At 48.8% G+C, this 12,500-nt stretch overlaps 1 protein-coding gene across 1 annotated transcript in view; it reads right to left on the bottom strand.

Moving 5' to 3' along the window:
* The window catches only part of myo15aa (myosin XVAa), a 197,368-nt gene that overhangs the window by 72,121 nt on the left and 112,747 nt on the right, over window positions 1–12,500 (bottom strand). The window contains exons 33-34 of the mRNA XM_029747703.1: window positions 10,144–10,267; window positions 2,540–2,607 (exon numbers count right to left, since the gene is read on the bottom strand). Of these exons, the coding sequence (XP_029603563.1) occupies window positions 2,540–2,607; window positions 10,144–10,267 (192 nt within the window). The remainder of the gene's footprint in view (window positions 1–2,539; window positions 2,608–10,143; window positions 10,268–12,500) is intronic.

The raw sequence follows: 12,500 nt of genomic DNA on the forward strand, positions 1-12,500 counted from the left end.
AAATAACTTCTAAGCTCGCTTCGAGGCAAGCAACACTGAACCATGCATGAGAGCATCAGCTGTTCTGGATGACTATGCGATCACGCTCTCCATAGCCGATGTGAGTGAGACCTTGAAACAGGTCAACATTCACAAGGCCGCAGGGCCAGACGGATTACCAGGACGTGTACCCCGAGCATGCACTGACCAATGTCTTCACTGACATTTTCAACCTGTCCCTGACCGAGTCTGTAACAACAACATGTTTCAAGCAGACCACCATAGTCCCTGTGCCCAAGAACACTAAGGTAACCTGCCTAAATGACTACCGACCCATAGCACTCAGGTCTGTAGCCATGAAGTGCTTTGAAAGGCTGGTCATGGCTCACATCAACACCATTATCCCAGAAACCCTAGACCCACTCCAATTCGCATACCGCCCCAACAGATCGACAGATGATACAATCTCTATTGCCACTCCACACTGCCCTTTCCCACCTGGACAAAAGGAACACCTATGTGAGAATGTTATTCATTGACTACAGCTCAGCGTTCAACACCATAGTACCCACAAAGTTCACCACTAAGCTAAGGACCCTGGGACTAAACACCTCCCTCTGCAACTGGATCCTGGACTTCCTGACGGGCCGCCCCCAGGTGGTAAGGGTAGGTAACAACACATCAGCCACACTGATCCTCAACACTGGAGCTCCACAGGGGTGCATGCTCAGTCCCCTCCTGTACTCCCTGTTCACCCACGACTGCATGGCCAGGCACGACTCGAACACCATCATTAAGTTTGCAGATGACATGACAGTGGTTGGCCTGATCACCGACAAGGATGAGACAGTCTATAGGGAGGAGGTCAGAGACCTGGCCGTGTGGTGCCAGGATATAAACCTCTCCCTCAACGTGATCAAGACAAAGGAGATGATTGTGGACTACAGGAAAAGGAGGACTGAGCACGCCCCCATTCTCATCGACGGGGCTGTAGTGGAGCAGGTTGAGAGCTTCAAGTTCCTTGGTGTCCACATCACCAACGAACTATCATGGTCCAAACACATCAAGACAGTGGTGAAGAGGGCACAACAATGCCTATTCCCCTCAGGAGACTGAAAAGATTTGGCATGGGTCCTCAGATCCTCAAGAAGTTCTACAGCTGCACCATCGAGAGCAGCCTGGTATGGCAACTGCTCGGCCTCCGACTGCAAGGCACTACAGAGGGTAATGTGTAGGGCCCAGTACATCACTGGGGCCAAGTTTCCTGCCATCCAGGACCTCTATACCAGGCGGTGTCAGAGGAAGGCCCAAAAAATTGCCAAGGGCTCCAGCCACCCTTGTCATAGACTGTTCTCTCTGCTAGCACACAGCAAGCGATACCGGAGCAACCAAGTCTAGGTCCAAAAAGCTTCTTAACAGCTTCTACCCTCGAGCCATAAGACTCCTGAACAGTTGATCAAATGGCTACCCAGACTATTTGCATTGTCCCGGTCCCCCGCACATTGACTCTGTACCCCCTTTATATCGCCTTGCTACTGTTACTTTATTATTGCTCCATAATTATTATTATTATTGTTTTTAAATATATATATTTTTGTATTAATATTTATTTGTTCTTATTATTTAAAAAAAAAACCTTTTTTTTCTTTCACTACAGTTTATTTTTGAAAAAATACTTTCTTCAGTAAGCATTTCACTGTAAGAACCTACACCTGTTGTATTCGACGCTTGTGACAAATAACATTTGATTTGATTTTGAAAACTGAACAAAAATATAAATATTTTACTGAATTACAGTTCATAGAAGGAAATCAGACAATTGAAATTAATTAATTAGGCCCTAATCTATGGATTTCACATGACTGGGCAGGTGCACAGCCATGGGTGACCCTGGGAGGGCATAGGCCCAACCATTTGGGGAGCCAAGTCTTGCCAATCAGAATGAGTTTTTCCCTAGAAAACAGGTTTTATTACAGACAGAAATAATCCTCAGCACCCCCCCTCCTCAGACAATCCCGCAGGTGAAGAAGTCGGATATGGAGGTCCTGGGTTGGCGTGGTTACACGTGGTCTGGGTTGGCGTGGTTACACGTGGTCTGCGGTTGGACGTACTGCTAAATTCTCTGAAATGTCATTGGAGGCGGCTTATGGTAGAGAAATGAACAGTCACATTTTGGGCAACACCTCTGTTGGACATTCCTGCAGTCAGCATGCCAATTGCACGCTCCCTCAAAACTAGAGACATCTGTGGCATTGTGTTGTGTGACAAAACTGTACATTTTTAGAGTGGCCTTTTATTGTCCCCAGCACAAGGTGCACCTGTGTAATGATCATGCTGTTTAATCAGCTTCTTGACATGCCACACCTGTCAGGTGGATGGATTATCTTGGTAAAGGAGAAATGCTCACTAACAGGAATGTAATCAAATTTCTGCACAAAATTTGGGAGAAATAAGCTTTTTGTGCGTATGGAAAATTTCTGGGATCTTTTATTTCAGCTCATGAAACATGGGAACCAACATGTTTACGTGTTTTTGTTCAGTATAGTATAATGAGACAAACCAGTATGATGGCTTGCTGGTTGATAATAGTCTGTTGCTGCTGAGCCATCCCTGTCTGTTCTGGAGAACCTGGAGAAACAGACAGACAGACAGACAGTTTCTGGAGAACCCGGAGAAACAGACAGACAGACAGTTTCTGGAGAACCTGGAGAAACAGACAGACAGACAGTTTCTGGAGAACCTGGAGAAACAGACAGACAGACAGTTTCTGGAGAACCTGGAGAAACAGACAGACAGACAGGTTCTGGAGAACCTGGAGAAACAGACAGACAGACAGTTTCTGGAGAACCTGGAGAAACAGACAGACAGACAGTTTCTGGAGAACCTGGAGAAACAGACAGACAGACAGTTTCTGGAGAACCTGGAGAAACAGACAGACAGACAGGTTCTGGAGAACCTGGAGAAACAGACAGACAGACAGGTTCTGGAGAACCTGGAGAAACAGACAGACAGACAGTTTCTGGAGAACCTGGAGAAACAGACAGACAGACAGTTTCTGGAGAACCTGGAGAAACAGACAGACAGGTTCTGGAGAACCTGGAGAAACAGACAGACAGACAGGTTCTGGAGAACCTGGAGAAACAGACAGACAGACAGTTTCTGGAGAACCTGGAGAAAGAGACAGACAGACAGTTTCTGGAGAACCTGGAGAAACAGACAGACAGGTTCTGGAGAACCTGGAGAAACAGACAGACAGACAGTTTCAACACAACTTGAAACAACCAGATAAACACACACAGGGCAGGGTACACGGTAGGGTACACGGTAGGGTAGAGGGTAGGGTACAGGGTAGGGTACAGGGTTAGTGTCTGACCCGGTAGGGAACAGGGTTAGTGTCTGACTCAATGGGGTACAGGGTAGGGTCCAGGGTTAGTGTCTGACCCGGTAGGGTACAGGGTTAGTGTCTGACTTAGTAGGGTACAGGGTAGGGTACAGGGTTAGTGTCTGACCCAGTAGGGTAGAGGGTAGGGTGCAGGGTTAGTGTCTGACTTGGTAAGGTACAGGGTTAGTGTCTGACTTGGTAGGGTATAGGGTTAGTGTCTGACCCAGTAGGGTACAAGGTAGGGTACAGGGTTAGTGTCTGACTTGGTAGGGTACAGGGTTAGTGTCTGACTTGGTAGGGTACAGGGTTAGTGTCTGACTTGGTAGGGTACAAGGTAGGGTACAGGGTTAGTGTCTGACTCGGTAGGGTACAGGGTAGGGTCTGGGGTAGGGTACAGGGTAGGGTACAGGGTAGGGTATAGGGTAGGGTACAGGGTTAGTGTGGGACTCGGTAGGGTACAGGGTTAGTGTCTGACTCGGTAGGGTACAGGGTTAGTGTCTGACTTGGTAGCATACAGGGTAGGGTGCAGGGTTAGTGTATGACTCAGCAGGGTACAGGGTAGGGTAGGGTTCATGGTTAGCGTATGACTTGGTAGGGTACAGGGCAGGGTACTGGGTAGGGTAGAGGGTTAGTGTATGACTTGGTAGTGTACAGGGCAGGGTACAGGGTTTGTGTCCAACTCGGTAGGGTACAGGGTTAGTGTCTGACTCGGTAGGGTACAGGGTTAGTGTATGACTTGGTAGGGTACAGGGCAGGGTACAGGGCAGGGTACAGGGTTAGTGTATGACTTGGTAGGGTACAGGGTAGGGTACAGGGTAGGGTATAGGGTAGGGTACAGGGTTAGTGTCTGACTCGGTAGGGTACAGGGTAGGGTACAGGGTTAGTGTATGACTTGGTAGGGTACAGGGTAGGGTGCAGGGTTGGGTGAGGGTTAGTGTATGACTTGGTAGGGTATAGGGTTATTGTATGAGTTGGTAGGGTACAGGGTAGGGTTCAGGGCAGGGTACAGGGTAGGGTAGAGGGTAGGGAACAGGGTAGGGTACAGGGTAAGGTACAGGGTAGGGCAAGGGCAGGATGCAGGGTAGGGTACAGGGTAGGGTAGAGGGCAGGGTCCAGGGTAGGGTGCAGGGTAGGGTACAGGGGAGGGTGCAGGGCAGGGTACAGGGTAGGGTGCAGGCCAGGGTACAGGGCAGGGTCCAGGGCAGGGTCCAGGGTAGGGTGAGGGCAGGGTACAGGGTAGGGTGCAGGGTAGAGTGAGGGTAGAGTACAGGGCAGGGTGCAGGGTAGGGTGCAGTAACACTGCATGCTAAGATGATAAACACACTAACACACCGTGGCCAAGCATGTGTGCCACGCCCATACCTGGCATCACACCTGGCATCAGAGGTAGGCCTGGCATGGAAGGCATGAGGGGCATCCCATGGAGGGGGGGCATGGCAAGGGGAGGGGCAGCAGGGGGTGAAGCAGGAGGGGGAGGCTGGGTTTGGTAGGGGTGGTGGGCAGCAGGGGGTGAAGCAGGAGGGGGAAGCTGGGTGTGGTAGGGGTGGTAGGCAGCAGGGGGTGAAGCAGGAGGGGGAGGCTGGGTGTGGTAGGGGTGGTGGGCAGCAGGGGGTGAGGCAGGAGCCTGGTACTGCTGGTGGTACTGATGGTGCGAGGGGCTTGGCATTGTGGGTATAGGAGGTATCATCCCTCCCATCACTGGAAGCACTGGCACAGCTGGGCAGCAGACAGACAGGAGACAGGGTTAGGATACAGCTGGGCAGCAGACAGACAGGAGACAGGGTTAGGATACAGCTGGACAGCAGACAGACAGGAGACAGGGTTAGGGTACAGCTGGGCAGCAGACAGACAGGAGACAGGGTTAGGATACAGCTGGGCAGCAGACAGACAGACAGGAGACAGGGTTAGGATACAGCTGGGCATCAGACAGACAGGAGACAGGGTTAGGATACAGCTGGGCATCAGACAGACAGGAGACAGGGTTAGGATACAGCTGGGCATCAGACAGACAGGAGACAGGGTTAGGATACAGCTGGGCAGCAGACAGACAGGAGACAGGGTTAGGATACAGCTGGGCAGCAGACAGACAGGAGACAGGGTTAGGATACAGCTGGGCAGCAGACAGACAGACAGGAGACAGGGTTAGGATACAGCTGGGCAGCAGACAGACAGGAGACAGGGTTAGGATACAGCTGGGCAGCAGACAGACAGACAGGAGACAGGGTTAGGATACAGCTGGGCAGCAGACAGACAGGAGACAGGGTTAGGATACAGCTGGGCAGCAGACAGACAGACAGACAGACAGGAGACAGGGTTAGGATACAGCTGGGCAGCAGACAGACAGGAGACAGGGATAGGATACAGCTGGGCAGCAGACAGACAGGAGACAGGGTTAGGATACAGCTGGGCAGCAGACAGACAGGAGACAGGGTTAGGATACAGCTGGGCAGCAGACAGGCTTAGGGTTTAGGATGTTGGGTTAGGGTACAGAGGACAGATTTAGGGCACAGCTTTGAGATGAAAACAGAGTTTAGGGTATAGGGCAAAGCGCCAGGACTTTCTGAACGGAAACTTCATCTCACAAAAAAGAAAATCCTAACAGCTGAACATAAAACCAACCCCTGAACAATTAGATATCACTGAAAACACTTCCAATAGGGGTTTATTATGTATGAGATCAGATAGAGAGGCCTGGTTTAAACAGGGACACAGAGAGAGAGAGAGAGAGAGAGGCCTATGTTGTGTTTCTACCATGAAGTTGTCATGTTGTGTTGCTACCATGCTGTGTTGTCATGTTGTGCTGCTACCATGTTGTGTTGTCATGTTGTGTTGCTACCATGTTGTGTTGTCATGTTGTGTTGCTACCATGTTGTGTTGTCATGTTGTGTTGCTACCATGTTGTTGTCATGTTGTGTTGCTACCATGTTGTTGTCATGTTGTGTTTCTACCATGTTGTGTTGTCATGTTGTGTTGCTACCATGTTGTGTTGTCATGTTGTGTTGCTACCATGTTGTTGTCAAGTTGTGTTGCTACCATGTTGTTGTCATGTTGTGTTGCTACCATGTTGTTGTCATGTTGTGTTGCTGCCATGTTGTGCTGCTACCATGTTGTGTTTCTACCATGCTGTGTTGTCATGTTGTGTTGCTACCATGTTGTGTTGCTGCCATGTTGTTGTCATGTTGTGTTGCTACCATGTTGTTGTCATGTTGTGTTGCTACCATGTTGTTGTCATGTTGTGTTGCTACCATGTTGTGTTTCTACCATGCTGTGTTGTCATGTTGTGTTGCTACCATGTTGTGTTGCTGCCATGTTGTTGTCATGTTGTGTTGCTACCATGTTGTTGTCATGTTGTGTTGCTACCATGCTGTGTTGTCATGTTGTGTTGCTACCATGTTGTTTTCATGTTGTGTTGCTGCCATGTTGTTGTCATGTTGTGTTGCTACCATGCTGTGTTGCTGCCATGCTGTGTTGTTGTCTTAGGTCTCTCTGTATGTAGTGTTGTGTTGTCTCTCTTGTTGTGATGTGTGTTTTGTCCTATATTTATATTGTATTTATTTTTTAATGTTTAATCCCAGGCCCCCGTCCCCACAGGAGGCCTTTTGGTAGGCCGTCACTGTAAATAAGAATTTGTTCTTAGCTGACTTGCCTAGTTTTTTAAATGTATTTTATTTATTTCACCTTTATTTAACCAGGTCGGCAAGTTGCGAACAAGTTCTCATTTACAATTGCGACCTGGCCAAGATAAAGCAAAGCAGTTCGACAACATACAACAACACAGAGTTACACATGGAATAAAACAACATACAATCAATGATGCAGTAGAAAAAAAATAAGACTATATACAATGTGAGCAAATGATGTGAGATAAGGGAGGTAAAGGCAAAAAATGCCATGGTGGCAAAGTAAATAAAGTATAGCAAGAAAAACACTGGAATGGTAGATTTGTAGTTTGAAGAAAGTTCAAAGTTAAAATATAAATAATATGGTGCAAAGGAGCAAAATAAATCAAATAAATAAATACAGTAGGGGAAGAGGTAGTTGTTTGGGCTAAATTATAGATGGGCTATGTACAGGTGCAGTGATCTGGGAGCGGCTCTGATAGCTGGTGCTTAAAGCTAGTGAGGGAGATAAGTGTTTCCAGTTTCATAGATTTTTGTAGTTCGTTCCAGTCATTGGCAGCAGAGAACTGGAAGGAGAGACGACCAAAGGAGGAGTTGGCTTTAGGGGTGACCAGAGAGATATACCAGCTGGAGCGCGTGCTACAGGTGGGTGCTGCTATGGTGACCAGAGAGATATACCAGCTGGAGCGCGTGCTACAGGTGGGTGCTGCTATGGTGACCAGTGAGCGGAGATAAGGGGGGACTTTACCTAGCAGGGTCTTGTAGATGACCTGGAGCCAATGTGTTTGGCGACGATTATGAAGCGAAGGCCAGCCAACGAGAGCATACAGGTCGCAGTGGTGGGTTGTATATGGGGCTTTGGTGACAAAACGGATGGCACTGTGATAGACTGCATCCAGCTTGTTGAGTAGGGTATTGGAGGCTATTTTGTAAATGACATCGCCGAAGTCGAGGATTGGTAGGATGGTCAGTTTTACGAGGGTATGTTTGGCAGTATGAGTGAAGGATGCTTTGTTGCGAAATAGGAAGCCAATTCTAGATTTCACTTTGGATTGGAGATGTTTGACAGTCTAACCAGACACCTAGGTATTTGTAGTTGTCCACAAATTCTAAGTTAGAACCGTCCAGAGAAGTTATGCTGGATGGGCGGGCAGGTGCAGGCAGCGATCGGTTGAAGAGCATGCATTTAGTTTTACTTCTGTTTAGGAGCAGTTGGAGACCACGGAAGGAGAGTTGAATGGCATTAAAGCTCGTCTGGAGGGTTGTTAACACAGTGTCCAAAGAAGGGCCAGAAGTATACAGGATGGTGTCGTCTGCGTAGAGGTGGATCAGAGAATCACCAGCAGCAAGAGCGACATCATTGATGTATACAGAGAAAAGAGTTGGCCCAAGAATTGAACCCTGTGGTACCCCCATAGAGACTGCCAGAGGTCCAGACAGTAGGCCCTCCGATTTGACACACTGAACTCTGTCAGAGAAGTAGTTGGTGAACCAGGCGAGGCAATCGTTTGAGAAACCAAGGCTACTGAGTCTGCCGATGAGGATGTGGTGATTAACAGAGTCAAAAGCTTTGGCCAGGTCAATGAATACGGCAGCACAGTAATGTTTCTTATCGATGGCGGTTACGATGTTGTTTAGGACCTTGAGCGTGGCTGAGGTGCACCCATGACCAGCTCTGAAACCAGATTGCATAGCGGAGAGGGTGCGGTGAGATTCGAAATAGTCGGTAATCTGTTTGTTGACTTGGCTTTCGAAGACCTTAGAAAGGCAGGGTAGTATGGATATAGGTCTGTAGCAATTTGGGTCAAGAGTGTCACCTCCTTTGAAGAGGGGGATGACAGCAGCTGCTTTCCAATCTATGGGTTATAAAGGTTAATGAAAAACAACAACAAAAAACAAAGCCATCACCTACAGAGAGATGAACCTGGAGAAGAGTCCCCTAAGCAAGCTGGTCCTGGGGCTCTGTTCACAAACACAAACAGACCCCACAGAGCCCCAGGTCAGCAACACAAACACACCCCACAGAGCCCCAGGACAGCAACACAACTAGACCCCACAGAGCCCCAGGGCAACAACACAAACAGACCCCACAGAGCCCCAGGACAGCAACACAAACAGACCCCACAGAGCCCCAGGACAGTAACACAAACAGACCCCACAGGCCCAGGACAGCAACACAAACAGACCCCACAGAGCCCCAGGACAGCAACACAAACAGACCCCACAGGCCCAGGACAGCAACACAAACAGACCCCACAGAGCCCCAGGACAGCAACACAAACAGACCCAACCAAATCATGAGAAAACAAAAAGATAATTACTTGACACATTGGAAAGAATTAACAAAAAAACAGAGCAAACTAGAATGCCATTTGTCCCTAAACAGAGAGTACACAGTGGCAGAATACCTGACCACTGTGACTGACCCAAACCTAAGGAAAGCTTTGACTATGTACAGACTCAGTGAGCATAGCCTTGCTATTGAGAAAGGCCGCCGTAGGCAGACCTGGCTTTCAAGAGAAGACAGGCTATGTGCAACACTGCCCACAAAAATGAGGTGGAAACTGAGCTGCACTTCCTAACCTCCTGCCAAATGTATGACCATATTAGAGACACATATTTCCCTCAGATTACACAGATCCACAAAGAATTAAAAAACAAACCCAATTTTGATAAACTCCCATATCTACTGGGTGAAATACCACAGTGTGGCATCACAGCAGCAAGATGTGTGACCTGTTGCCACAAGAAAAGGGCAACCAGTGAAGAACAAACACCATTGTAAATACAACCCATATTTATGTTTATTTATTTTCCCTTTTGGTACTTTAACTATTTGCACATAAAATGACATTTGAAATGTATTTATTATTTTGGGAACTTCTGTGAGTGTTTTTATTGTTTATTTTACTTTGTTTATTATCTACTTCACATGGTTTGGCAGACAGACAGACAGACAGACAGACAGACAGGCAGACAGGCAGGCAGGCAGGCAGGCAGGCAGGCAGGCAGGCAGGCAGACAGGCAGACAGACAGACAGACAGACAGACAGACAGACAGACAGACAGACAGACAGACAGACAGACAGACAGACAGACAGACAAAGAATTGGGGGACAGACAGACAGGACAGACAGACAGACAGACAGACAGACAGACAGACCTCCGGGCTGTAGTCCTGGGGGATATGGTCTACTGGCGGGGGCCTGACTCCTCTCCTCCTCTCCTCCCCCTATTCCTCCTCCTCCCTTCATCCGGCCTGTCATACCGGCTGGCTTGTCCAGGTCCTGAGAGAGACGGAGACAGAGAACAGCGGAGAGACTAAAACAGGCTGATGGACGGAGTGAGAGAGAGAGACAGAGGAAAGGACAGAGAGAAACAGAGGGGGAGGTCCGTATCGGCCCAGTCACTGGAACTCTATCCTCCCTGGGTAATACCATACACACCGTAAGAGCTGCACACACACGACCTTCTGCTCTGCTCCCCCAGACAGACACACAACCTTCTGCACTGCTCCCAATCCCCCCAGACAGACACACAACCTTCTGCTCTGCTCTCAATCCCCCCAGACAGACACACAACCTTCTGCACTGCTCCCAATCCCCCCAGACAGACACACAACCTTCTGCTCTGCTCTCAATCCCCCCAGACAGACACACGACCTTCTGCTCTGCTCTCAATCCCCCCAGACAGACACACAACATTCTGCTCTGCTCCCAATCCCCCCAGACAGACACACAACCTTCTGCTCTGCTCCCCCAGACAGACACACAACCTTCTGCTCTGCTCCCCCCAGACAGACACACAACTTTCTGCTCTGCTCCCCCAGACAGACACACAACCTTCTGCTCTGCTCCCAATCCCCCCAGACAGACACACGACTTTCTGCTCTGCTCTCAATCCCCCCAGACAGACACACAACCTTCTGCTCTGCTCCCCCAGACAGACACACAACCTTCTGCTCTGCTCCCCCAGACAGACACACAACCTTCTGCTCTGCTCCCAATCCCCCCAGACAGACACACAACCTTCTGCTCTGCTCCCCCAGACAGACACACAACCTTCTGCTCTGCTCTCAATCCCCTCAGACAGACACACAACCTTCTGCTCTGCTCCCAATCCCCCCAGACACACAACCTTCTGCTCTGCTCCCAATCAACCAGACAGACACACAACCTTCTGCTCTGCTCCCCCAGACACACAACCTTCTGCCTTGCTCCCAATCCCCCCAGACAGACACACAACCTTCTGCTCTGCTCCCAATCCCCCCAGACAGACACACAACCTTCTGCTCTGCTCTCAATCCCCCCAGACAGACACACGACCTTCTGCTCTGCTCTCAATCCCCCCAGACAGACACACAACCTTCTGCTCTGCTCCCCCAGACACACAACCTTCTGCTCTGCTCCCCCCAGACAGACACACAACCTTCTGCTCTGCTCCCCCAGACAGACACACAACCTTCTGCTCTGCTCCCCCAGACAGACACACAACCTTCTGCTCTGCTCCCCCAGACAGACACACGACCTTCTGCTCTGCTCTCAATCCCCCCAGACAGACACACAACCTTCTGCTCTGCTCCCCCCAGACAGACACACAACCTTCTGCTCTGCTCCCCCAGACAGACACACAACCTTCTGCTCTGCTCCCCCAGACAGACACACAACCTTCTGCTCTGCTCCCCCAGACAGACACACAACCTTCTGCTCTGCTCCCAATCCCCCCAGACAGACACACGGCCTTCTGCTCTGCTCTCAATCCCCCCAGACAGACACACAACCTTCTGCTCTGCTCCCAATACCCCCAGACAGACACACAACCTTCTGCTCTGCTCCCAATCCCCCCAGACAGACACACAACCTTCTGCTCTGCTCCCAATCCCCCCAGACAGACACACAACCTTCTGCTCCCCAGATTATGATCTGTTATGTGTTATGATGTCTTATGATGTCTCATGGCCTTCCCTGTAGCTCAGTTGGTAAAGCATGGTGTTTGCAACGCCAGGGTTGTGGGTTCGACTCCCACGGGGGGCCAGTACAAAAAAAAAATATTTATGCATTCACTACTGTAAGTCGCTTTCGATAAGAGCGTCTGCTAAATGACTAAAATGTAAAATGTAAAAATGTCATGATGTGGTATGATATGTTATGACGTGTTATGTTATGAAGTGTTGTGTTATGAAGTGTTATGTTATGAAGTGTTGTGTTATGACGTGTTATGTTATGAAGTGTTGTGTTATGAAGTGTTATGTTATGAATGTTATGAAGTGTTATGTTATGAAGTGTTATGTTATGAAGTGTTGTGTTATGAAGTGTTGTGTTATGAAGTGTTATGTTATGAAGTGTTGTGTTATGAAGTGTTGTGTTATGAAGTGTTGTGTTATGAAGTGTTATGTTATGAAGTGTTATGTTATGAATGTTATGAAGTGTTATGTTATGATGTGTTATGAAGTGTTATGTTATGAAGTGTTATGTTATGAAGTGTTATGTTATGAAGTGTTATGAAGTGTTATGTTATGAA

The sequence above is a fragment of the Salmo trutta genome, unplaced genomic scaffold (assembly GCF_901001165.1).
Source record: "Salmo trutta unplaced genomic scaffold, fSalTru1.1, whole genome shotgun sequence".
Lineage (NCBI taxonomy): Eukaryota > Metazoa > Chordata > Actinopteri > Salmoniformes > Salmonidae > Salmo > Salmo trutta.